Source organism: Rhyacophila brunnea, unplaced genomic scaffold (assembly GCF_057557595.1).
Source record: "Rhyacophila brunnea isolate RB1 unplaced genomic scaffold, BYU_Rbru_1.0 scaffold_8, whole genome shotgun sequence".
Classification (NCBI taxonomy): Eukaryota; Metazoa; Arthropoda; class Insecta; order Trichoptera; family Rhyacophilidae; genus Rhyacophila; species Rhyacophila brunnea.
In genome coordinates this window covers 47,334,647-47,346,807 of record NW_028233350.1, presented here as the reverse complement: position 1 = coordinate 47,346,807, position 12,161 = coordinate 47,334,647, and the positions used below count along the sequence as shown (strand labels likewise).

The following is a 12,161-nucleotide window of genomic DNA, read 5'->3' as shown; positions in this document are numbered from 1 at the left end:
TAGGGCTACTCTCATTGTTTCACTTCGATCGAACTCTCCTGAAGTCTTTCCCCTTTATAACATGTATAGGTGTTCTGAGATTTGACTAATAAACCGACTGAAGATTAACACCGACTGAATCTTATTACTGATAACCGCCTTCCATTGGATGATGTGACGAATCAGAGGCCGTCGGTAAAGATTTCCATTGCTGGACACATTAAAAAACCAACATGTGAATTTTGCCAGATGCGGCATTCGACCCTGCACTCGCAGACCCTTACCTACCATAAAATAGGTCAAAATTTATAGTTACTTGACTACAGCAAATGTTACTATTCCCACTTTCTTATGTGTTTTTATGTAATTTACAGGATGTATAATGGCTTCATAAGATTAAAGAATATTAAAAATAATTCATAATATATTTGTGTATTATGTTATTATCAGTAATCAGTAATGAATTGAGAAGTCAAATCAGTATTCAATTACCTAGTATTTTTGTTAATAGAACAGGGAACTGCATAATATTTATTATCAAGCAGACAATCTTTTGTGTAAAAAATTATAAATAACATGATTATGAAACATCCCCATTGTAGTAATATGTAATGGCCACTAAACACTAATCAACTTATATTCGGGTACATTATATGCTTATGACAGGTAGAGTGCGCCGGTAGTGCCACTAGTACAGTGGTTCTCATGTGCGGCCACCAGATGATTTTACTGCGCTTTACAGAATAATATTTATAAAATTGGTTGAATACACATGACTTATCTTAAATTTTTTTCCACGCTCAAATGATCCACGTTGACCAAGAATCAATTGCTTCAACCAGCAATTGCTTTATTAATATTGTCGATTTTTCTTACTACTGTATTCTGTGAACGATCATTCAGTTTAACGCACTTCATAAAAAACAAATATCGAAGCCAGTTGACAGGATATGTAAACTTAGAAGCAGCCATGCGGCTCGCATTTGAAAAAAGGGTATTGAGGAATTTCCATTTGCATTATTTTTAAATAAATAGATATGTACTAAAATGTTCAAATGTCTTTTATTAAATGGACTTGTCTGTAAATAAATTGATCCATTTTTTTAGTAAATAAAATTTAGCTTTAATTTTTTCAATCACATCAAAAGTGAAATTTGTTGCGGCCACCAGACGTTTACATAGAACTGTCAATGTCAATTGTGCGGCCACAGTTAAATTTCACTTGAGAACCACTGCACTAGCAGCACGTCTTACAGCTGTCATAATGAATGCGAGTTTTAATCAACTATCAAATAAATAGTTTTTAAACATTTTTATTGCAGATTGGTAGCAATGTTGCCTTAATGAAAATTTTTGAATCGGTCATTCCATTGTGATACAGTAAAACCTCTTTAATAAGAACACGGATAATTCGAAATTTTCGCGAAAAAAAAGTCCCTTGTTCTCTATATATATAAAAATCTCGTGTCACGGTGTTTGTGGTCGCACTCCTCCGAAACGACTCGACCGATTTTTATGATTTTTTTTTATGTATATTTGTTAGGTATGAGAATAGGTTGTAAAGTATATTTCATACCGCTAGGTGATTAGGGTATCTCTATCCAGAAAAATTTTCCTTTTATTTTTTTGACATTTTTTTTTTTATTTGGCATCAACCCCAAATTTTCACCCTCGTAGGAGTAGCCCCACCCTCCCATTTTTTAATCGCGATTTTAGTATTTTTGTATGAACAAATTTAACCGTCGTTCGTATTTCAAACAGAACGAAATTATTTATATTGTTCAATGACAGATGGCGCTCCGTCCGAGAAGAATTCAAGAGAAGCGTCGCGTCATTTTGACATTTCATTCTGCATATCACAACGCAGTGCATGCAAAATTTTGTACGATTTATTTTAATTTATCTATTTGTGTGCGTGTATTACAGTGAACAATGCCAACAACCCGCAAGAACGAATAAAGCAACAAACATGCGAAATAGTAGAGCAGAAAGAACAGACGAACAAATCCAACAAGATAACGAAAATGTGCGTGTGAGCATGTCGCAATTGCGCGCATCTCAATCACAAGAGGCACGAGCTGAACGAAATCAACGACAATTGGAACGGAGCCAAGCGCACCCGCTTCGTTCCTTCGTCTCGCATTCGAGTACGAGCCAGATATTGAATATTTCGCTCATCCGAAAGCGCTGATTGGTGCTATGGACAAAGAATGTCCCCATTGTCATGCGCTCAAATTCAAACATGAGTCAGCCGGGACGTGTTGTGCATCAGGAAAAGTGCAACTACCAGAAATTGAGATACCACCAGAACCATTGAACGGCTTGCTCATCGGCACGGTTCCAGATTCAAACCTGTTCCTGAAGTCCATTCGCACATTCAATTCATGCTTCCAAATGACTTCGTTCGGAGCAACAAATAGTTCACAATACTGCGGCAATCAATGGTCAACAATTCCATTCAACGTTCAAAATCAAAGGCCAAGTGTACCACAAAGTAGGCTCATTGCTGCCAATGCCAAACAAACCACATAAATTTTTACAAATCTACTTCATGGGCAGTGAGGACATCAATCGTGTGGATGCACGTTGCGGCTACAATAACCTCAATTCGCCTAATGCCAGGCGCATCGTCGGCGAACTGGATGCCCTATTGAATGAGCACAATGAATTATTGAAATTCTTCAAATCACACATGCATGAATTGCAAAGTGACAATCACGCTATTGTCATCAATCCTGATAAAACACCAGCTGGAGAGCACGTGCGTCGATTCGATGCGCCTGTTGTTGACGACGTTGCTGGAATCATGGTTGGCGACCGCACATCGACGCGAGAAATCGTGATTCGAAGAAGAAAAAAAATCTGGAGTTCATCGCTGACACACACCGTTCATATGACGTTCTCCAATATCCGCTAATTTTCTGGAAGGGATAAGACAGATATTGCATAACATTAAACAACGAGATCCCGCCACAGGTAATTCATTCATTATGACCATCATTACTCATTTTGAATTGAGAAAATGAATGGTTGGTATATTTTTGTTTTTATCGGCCGTCATCGTCTACAGCGCTCCATTCCTCTTTCTGTCATAGATCCCATCCCCACACACTTAAAATACATTCGTTATTTTTTATTTAACAACCAAAATATTCACTAGAAATAATTTATATGGCAGAACAATGTTTGCCGGCTAGCTAGTTTCATATAAAAAATACCTTAAAACAATACCTTTATTTCGAAATTATTTCAGAGTCCTGGCATATAAAAATATTCAATAAATCATAAAGAAATACACTATTTCATGAGCCAGTCATTGAAAATTGTGAGACTTTTCTTAAAACATCATAAATTACTTATTTTAAGAAGGTAATAAAAATAATCTTGACATTTTATGACCTATTAACACACACGGAACCGGAAATTTGGTAGGCACATCAATGATCGTAAACGATATTAATGAAAATCAAAAAAATTTTTTTTTTCAAAATTTTAATATTTTCCCCCCATACATTTCATAATTCGTAATTCGAATTTTTTTCTATTTTCGGTCCCTTGGAATTCGTATTAGCGAGGTTTTACTGTATATGCATGGCTTTTATCGTTATTAATTTTAATTTAACATAACGTCGACATTCTATGCATTTGAACCATAATTCTTAAATACTTCATAATTACTTTATGATGTATTGCATCACATCAAAGCGAAGGTTTTAAATAATTAACACATCAAACAGCAATTATTTAATCTTCAAATCAATCCTTAGTAAGAAATAGATTATTGTAAAATTTAAGGCCTTCGATAGAATCATCGCGACACGCAAAGCCAGCGGACTCTGTCCCTGCGAGACGTTCTCTGGCTAAAAGAAGAGACACGCCTGCCTTCTGGGACAACTCTTCCGCAGTCAGCGGCCCATCTGACTCCAACTGTAACAGACATGCATACAAATATCACTTGACATGTCAATTCAAACATTTTATACAGCAATTATTGTTCGCAACCAATTTCCAATTCATCATTTTATGAAAGCCTCGTAGAGGTGTAGCTAACTTTTTTATAATCCAATACAAGGTTCCTAAATTTTTTCGAGCTGTCCTCTTTTTGTAATAGTCAAGAATTCTGCGACTGCCCACTAATAAGGTGAAGAAAACATATAAGGATAATCATAAAATAAACTTTTACATGTGAATTATCGATCATCACATTTTGCCACACTTTGTCTATGTTTAACATGTGAATTTGCATTTGGTTTCATTTATTAATCACTTTTAAACGAACTCTTCGATTTTTGACCAATGAGGTGTGCATTCGATCGATTCAACGTTTCGATCAAATATGTCAATTACCTACACATGTGCACGCACATACATATAAATATACAGCCATACACTATATGCACAAAATAAACATTGATATGAAATTCTGTCCGAAGAAGATACACATCCACTCTGATATTCAAACATGAAGATGCTAATTAAAAATGAATTTTGGATTATAGTCAAAGGTTTAGTTACTATAATATGTAGTTAAATTAAATCAAGTCAATTTTAATAGTCGGCGATATATTCAGAGAATAGTCCCCCTGGAGGATCCGACCCGTACGCTGGGAACCTGTGATTTGTTACACCTCAAAACAAAATACTCAATGTGAATTTTTATGATTCCATACCACCCTATATGGCCGGTTGTTGTTTTTCACTATAACGGCAGTTAATAATAATTCGTGGGTCGGGATGTTTAGTCAGGTAAGTCACAAAACAGCAAAAATAAGATATGAATGCCAATATACTAAAAAAAAAAAAATCTTTCGTTGTGTGTAGTCAGGTAAGTCGTATGTCTCACCACTGGCGAGATGCATTTTCAGTCAAAACATATTTTTTATTTTTCGGGGTGTGTACCTAGTTAAGTTACATGAGTAGTCAGATAAGTCAACATTTTGTATGACTTACCTTACTACTCATAGTTGGCATTAGTGTTGGCTTTCCTTCAATCGCCATACCTACTCAGTGTTGATTTTGGTGAATCTAACGTATTTTTAAAGATTTGTGTATTGAAACTGCTAACAAACAAATAGTTACCAATTCTTTAGTCGACTGTATTACAACATTATCATCATGAGTGCGCAGTTGTATAACGCACACTCCGCTGGGAAATTTTCTAAGTGACATCGGTGCTCCTATAGAATCTAGTAACCTTAAAAAAGAAACAAAATTAATCACAACATAGTGAATTTTATATTTGTATAATGGTAACAATTCATTTAAGCGGCAAGACTGTGCGGAAGGACAGAAAATACTTCTGCATTAAGGGGTAAAATGCAAAGATGTTATCTAAGTATCGTATATTACGTCATCTAAGACTGCAAATGCACGCACCACGGTTACAGGGTCACTATCATTTGAAAAATACTACATACTCGAATTGCAAGTATTGCAACACTACGTCAATATGCATATAAAATATCAAACTGGAATTACATAAGAAGACATTTTAATACCTACTGTTAGACTTTCATATTTGTGTAGATAATCGGTACTCAATACAATATTGTTTTGTCGGAATTGAGTTAATGACATCAAATACTATATTTACATTTAGTTTCAAAAATCGATTACATAACGCATAAGTATAACTTTATTGTTAGGACCCTAAGTCCCATCCTGAATCATGATGACATGGAAAAGACATATTTATATTTAATTCAGATATTTCTAGACTCTTTAGTAAAGTAAAAAAGTAGTATTGTTGAACATTCATTAAACTGCGTAAATAATGTGTATAACCTGCAAGCGTTCAGTAGATCCTCAGGTGAAACGAGTTCGAGTCCTCTAGCCCTGTTTATACGACACCAGACATCAGCTAATGCCATCATACCTCCGACATCCTGTAACAAATCCATGTAACAGTGCTCTCATTGTAATATTATAAAAATAAAAGGCTATGTTACAAAACCAAATAAATTACCACTAATGCCCCCACAAGCATGTCGGATATTTGTTGAGCTAGCCCTGTGTAATAGTCTGAATCGTTTCTAAAGGTATCCCGAGTGACAGGGTCATCGATACCGAGACTCATGAGATAAGATTTAAACCTCAATGTATCATCTTCCGTAATATCACCCTGTTTTTCCTAAAAAATAGAGAAAATTCGTGTTTAATTATTGAAAAATAAGTGTGTTTGGCGAGTACAAGACAGAAATTAAACTTAGTGTCATGCTTTCGACTTTGGACACATTATCGTCTACTTTTGGAAGTTTATTTAACAGATGCATTTGAAAATTTTCCTTTGCAATACTCTTTGTGCACGATTTTGGCGGAATTGAGTCGACAAAGTTTTATCTAACAAAACATAAGACGTGTCAATTGGAAATTTCTGCATTGTTATTGTAGAGAACTCAAAAAAATCACATTTAACTAGTGAAATTATTATACCATGCATAAAAAAGTTTCACTTTTCAATAGAATCTAAGGTTTAAGGCTGTCCACTGTAGGTAGGTATGTTTAATTTCCTGCCCATACCTCGAATTGCTAAATCCAAAGATGTTTAAGAAAACCTTCTTTTGTGGTTTCCCTGAAACAAGTTTTAGTCTGTTATAAGCACCATTTTACTATGCAATAAACAATGAATGCCTTTCTGACTATTACTTTCATTGAAAATAAGTAAACTATGGGTCATTTTGCAGCTTCACTTTCATACATTTAGGCTCAATCTCTATGGAAGAAGGTTTTCTTCAACATTTGTGATCAGATCACTTATTTCATACTAAATGCCTTAATGCCTAAGCACAAAAAAATATATTTGAAAAATATCATTCATAAAAAATATTTCATAAAAACTTTTAGAATATTTTTTGTAATATGCCTTTGATAAAAGGTAATAAATAGTATGACATTACCTTTTATCAAAAATTAGTTTATGGTAGAGACTGTTTTCGTGACAGTTTCTTTCAAAATGGAAAACGGCAATAAACTAACCAACACACAATTGAAATACGAATACCGTCGAGTAGAAAGGTGCCAAGTACCCACCAAAAATTAAAAAAACCCTATTTTGTGTGGAGCGGGTGCCAAGTACGTACTATCATGCGTTAAATGCCATAGCTCCATAAGTATGGAAAAAAATTGTATCGGCATTTTACTCTTTCTAATTTTACGATAACTGCATGTCGTACACCATTATTAATTTTCATTTTTTTCTTCATACATATTATTATCATATTGCTTTTATAAATATTGTAACGTATGGTATGAGGCGTAATGTGGGAGCTGCATTCTAATTTTACTGACAAACAAATTTTCAATTTTATTTATTATTATTAATTTCCCCCACTTTTGATTAATGGCACATAGCACCTATCTCTTCAACGGTATTTACTCAATTTTATTATTGATTGTAGAACACGAAAAATGACATGTTATAATAACAGTCGCCGCTCAGATTACAAAAAAAATAAAAGACTGGAAACATAAACGCACAAGCCGACCATTTGTTGTCCATTTTAGCATGGATACATGCTTTTGCCTTGACCTCCCGGGCGGATTCGTTACGAAAAATCGTACAGGTGTAAAATAAATTCATGTCACAATTGTAGCCCGGCCGTTAGAGACTTCAGTCAGCCGCGAGCGGTATTAAGTAATAACAAATTTCAAGCTGTTCTATAATTTTTCTTTAAATCTTAAGACGTCGAAACGAGTCGTTTATTTTTGTAGTCTTGATAATATGCATGAGCAGTTTTTATTAGGTATTTAAGGTAAGTTCTCTTCGTCAAGATGGTTTTCCGATATTCCTTCTGAGAATAATGTACTCTTACAATTAATAATTTTAAAAATATATTTCCACCTTCAACACCGTTTTAGAACATTTTTTATGATAAATGTAGAGTTGTCACTTCATAATTTTGCACTCCGTAATATATTTTATATATATATATTTATTTATTACTACATATTATATTAATACAAGTGAATATCATTTGATCTAATTTAATGCGAGGTAATCAGTCAAAGAGGCGTATCAGTACAGTAAAAAAGTGAAAAAAGAAAACCAACATTTCATCACTTTTATGAAGGAAACGTTCGGACTTCTGCTGATAATGAATCCAGCTATCTCGACTACTTGTGGTGGGTCGTGCATCGATTTGATCTTTGCTCGCCACATCGACAAAATTCATTCTAAAAATTACATAACTTATTTCAGCTATCATAAACCCATATTAACCATTACTTCTAACAATTATGTGTAGCAAATACTTACGCACCAACATTACTATACGAGTTCATAAATTTTAATTTTCAGAAAAGTGCAATTGTTTGAATCCTTTGGATTCGGTTACTTTGACAAATAAATTTTCTTTCAAATTTGGACAACCGGCATTCAGAGAATCAGCAGGCAAAGCATGTATCCATGTTTAATAATTTTAGCCGTCAGGGTTTAAGTAACCATCATCTGAGGGGCCCAAGGGGGCACAGCCCCCCCCCCGCGAGGCGCAATATTTTTTTAACATAACTTTAATAAAACATTTCACGCATTGTAATAATATGCCCTCGCGTGTTTTATAAAAGAATGCTCCTAAAGGAAATGCTATAAAACATTTGATGAAACATCTGTCAAAGATCTTTTGTAGTCTAATACCGGCCTAAGTAGCAGTTAAAATAGAAAGTATTCGTACTCGTATAGTGGTCGAAATATTTTTTGATATATTGACCATATCCTTTGCCATGGTCATAAGTTTACTCAAATCTTGAAATGCAACCGTAATGCTCTCATCCGTCGCCTTGTGTTTTTGTTCGAGGCTTCTCTCGATTCCGACGATACCGGTCCTGGTCTTCACGAGAAGTTGGAGGTCGTCTCGAATTTCTTGCTCCGTCTTAGGCACTATGTCTTTTTCCCAACTCTTCGCTTCGAAAGCATCCTTTAAAGTCTGGAGGAATTCGTGGTCTAGGCCGTCTTTAAATGAAAGCTTTATATATTGATTGGCACTATGCACTACCGGACCGGGATTTTTCCCTGAAAAATGGACAGTTCAGCATATTATAATACGATCAGTACAAATTATTGTATTTCCGCGATTGCCGATCCTTTATCATGGTTATTGACAAACATACAATTTGAATATAGGCTCGTTAAAAAAAATACTTGGCAAGCTTAACAAAGTGAAATCAGGTCAACAAACAAGTCGGATGCTGAGTCACTTACCTCTGAATAATTTTGACTTAGAAGAATCTTATATACATTCTGTATTAGGAATGTGGCAGTTTGATTTTCGAATCAAATGATTGTACTTGCGGTTGTATTGGTAACAAGTTCATTATTTTCTTCTTCTATTGGTAGACACAAAAACAAAATGGCAGCTTGCGTTATGGTTTAAAGTCTTTTGCCCTATTTTCATATATATTATGTATGCATTTCTCAATGTTTTATATGATTATTCATGATGTTAAAAATAATAGTCAATGTATTGCTTTTGGCTGCCAACAAAAAATTGACGAGGGAGTATCTTTCCATAAGTATTTATTTATAGCTAAATTTGATATTGAAATGTCTGTTTTGATACGTCAATACGTGAGATACATGTATTGTTAAAATTGAAGTGGAATTTAATTATATCCAATTCTATGAATTTAATTAATCAAAGATTATTTTGGCAATACCTGCCACTGCACATCAATGAATCATGTAGGTTTCTAATAACTCATTAGATGAATCTGAAGTTACCATAGAATTTCATAGTAGAAGTGTGAAGCTCTCTTCAAATGAACTTGCAATGAAGTCTCTTGCGGCTAACATAATCAGTAGACCGGAGGTGGATCCAGGGACGCGCCAAGGGTAGCTGCTGCCCGGGTGCCAGTCTAAAATTTCCGTCCCACCCCCAAATAATAACTACTTTTTATTGGACATAATATGACAGAGGTCAAAGAAAAGTTGAACCAATCATTTATTGTCAACAACAATTTGACATATTATTTTATTCGTTTAATAATGTAACATTCTGAATTATAATACAAAGCATCTTAAATCGATAGAACGTGGAAGCATGGAAGCATTTATAATTAATGAATATTTAATATCACGAAAGATAACTGCGTCTTCTTTTTCCACCGTATAGTTCATTTTATGTAATTGAATAACATATTTTATAGTTAATTAAACTATTAGCAAGTGCAAGTACGTTATAACAAAAAACTTGGAGCAGTCCCGATATCGGTTAGTAATTAAGGCAATTTATTACATTGATTCAAAATACAAAAGCCGATTGCCAATTAGTAAGGCAATTTAGAAAGCCCTTCAGAGTATTGTAAGAGACATTAGTTAAAATTTGTCGCAATTAGATAAGATACCAATAGCATAGTCGGCAGTGTGATTCCCGAGAGTCCCGTATTTTTTTCAAAAAGTTATTTTCTATCGGTTATATTATATTTCTCAGAGTCTTCAAATTATGTAAGTATATATTTTATAATATCATTAAAAATATTTTTTTCGGAGTAGCCGACCCTGAATCCTGCCGCCCCAGTGCATCGCAGTCCTGACACCCTCTCTAGACGCATCCTTGGGTGGATCGATTTCATACATTTAGATTTTATTTCAAGATATTCACAAAGCCGTCATACAAAAATCTATTCTATGACAGATATACTGGCAACATATACACAACTTATATGGGCAAACATGTGTAAAAACGTGTAGACATTAATTAACTCATTAATTGTCTTCATATTATTTTACTTACCAGAAATTGGAGGATAGAGATGAATTGAGAGTTTTTTGATCCTCCCTAGACCGAAAGGTCCTCCGCTCTCTTCGGCCAAGCAAAAAATATATTGCAAATTTAACGAGAGGCACGTTTGGCCGCGAGAAATATCGCCGGGATGGCCCCACAGCAGCCTGTGACTGGTCAAAACAATTTCCCCGTTCACAAATTGGGTCTGCAAATAATAAGAAACAAATCAACGAACACGTATTGGCAATGCAGGTTATTTTTGGTAACTTAATTTACCTAAAAAATGAAGCACAAATGTAAACCTTGTCATCGCCGTCGTATAATCGAACACCCTTGTCTCCTTTTAAATACTTCTCGGTTTCAGTAAGCCTCGCCTGAATATATTCAAACCTATCCATTGCTGACGACGAATTTTATTACTTCTTCTAAATAAGTGACATCAAAATTTTAAGAATAAAAATTGTTATAGAACCGCCGACAGCCTTATATTATTTTTGAACAAGCAGTCATTGAGTCATTTTTGACAGACGTAATGTCAGTCAATTGACAATACTTTTGACCATAGACTAACATATTATTTATTAAAAAGACTACATTGTACCTTCAAAAACAAAAATCCCCATATTTTGTCTTCCTACTACGAATATAATTAATCTTCCACAAACGTTGAAATTATGAGATCACTAACACCGAATGCCATTGGTTTTTAGTATTAATAAATATAATCACTATCTTCAAATGTACACAAACGATTTTCAGTATGTTTTACAAAAATATGAGTTTGAGATCGTCAGTATTTTTATTGATAGGTAGATCAAATTCTAGTTCACGTTATAAAATATTAACAATTTGGATCGTTTCCAAACAAAGAATTTCAACATCCTTTTACGTAGTTAGCAAAGTTTGTGAATTTATTCATTAACTTCTAACGTGAAATCGGGACGGGCTACCACTATTGTTTGCATATCCAAACAGATTGTAGGTAACGTTAAAATTTTATAATATTTTGAGTCACATTTACAATCAAAATATACTCCTCTACAATTTACAATGTTGTGCAAATATATTTTTCTTTCGCGATCGGGCAACAGGCAGCGTTATCGAATCGACTGAAATGCTAAATTTGAAAATGGGACATCCGAAAATCTCTTTAAACTTTTCTGATCCTTTCCACGGCTACAGCGATAGATTCTTTAAAATTATCTATTTATATTGCATTAACGCAACTCACTCTCGATATTATAATGTTTATCATGCTTTGTGTGCAAACATGCAACCAAAATTTATTCATAATAAATTATTATGTTATGAAAATAGCACAATATAGGCAGGTATACCAAGTACGTGTATCTGCTTTTACATAACATTATATTTTCGGATGATACAAAACGAGACAACCGAACAAACGAAATATGCTCCACTGTATATTTTGCTCGCAGTTCGCAGGGTACCTCGTATCTTTTT

The 12,161-nt window shown here is 34.3% G+C and overlaps 1 protein-coding gene across 1 annotated transcript; it reads right to left on the bottom strand.

The window, feature by feature from the left end:
- Positions 1–1,023: 1,023 nt before the first annotated feature.
- Positions 1,024–11,228, bottom strand: Vps36 (vacuolar protein sorting 36). Its single transcript, XM_085958975.1, has 7 exons — positions 11,000–11,228; positions 10,707–10,902; positions 8,649–8,986; positions 5,945–6,109; positions 5,764–5,864; positions 5,059–5,173; positions 1,024–3,906 (listed from the first exon to the last, which is right to left on the bottom strand). The coding sequence occupies exons 1-7, from the start codon at positions 11,093–11,095 to the stop codon at positions 3,736–3,738; spliced, it is 1,182 nt and encodes a 393-aa protein (XP_085815101.1). The 5' UTR covers positions 11,096–11,228; the 3' UTR covers positions 1,024–3,735.
- Positions 11,229–12,161: the final 933 nt, after the last annotated feature.

Bases quoted from the DNA above. Each gene is read 5' to 3' on its own strand.
- Vps36 (XM_085958975.1), bottom strand. From the start codon at position 11,095: ATGGATAGGTTTGAATATATTCAGGCGAGGCTTACTGAAACCGAGAAG. The intron at 5,865-5,944 runs GTAATTTATTTG...GATTTGTTACAG, and splicing joins TGCTTGTGGGGGCATTAGTG to GATGTCGGAGGTATGATGGC. The intron at 5,174-5,763 runs GTTATACACATT...TTCTTTTTTAAG, and splicing joins GATCTACTGAACGCTTGCAG to GTTACTAGATTCTATAGGAG.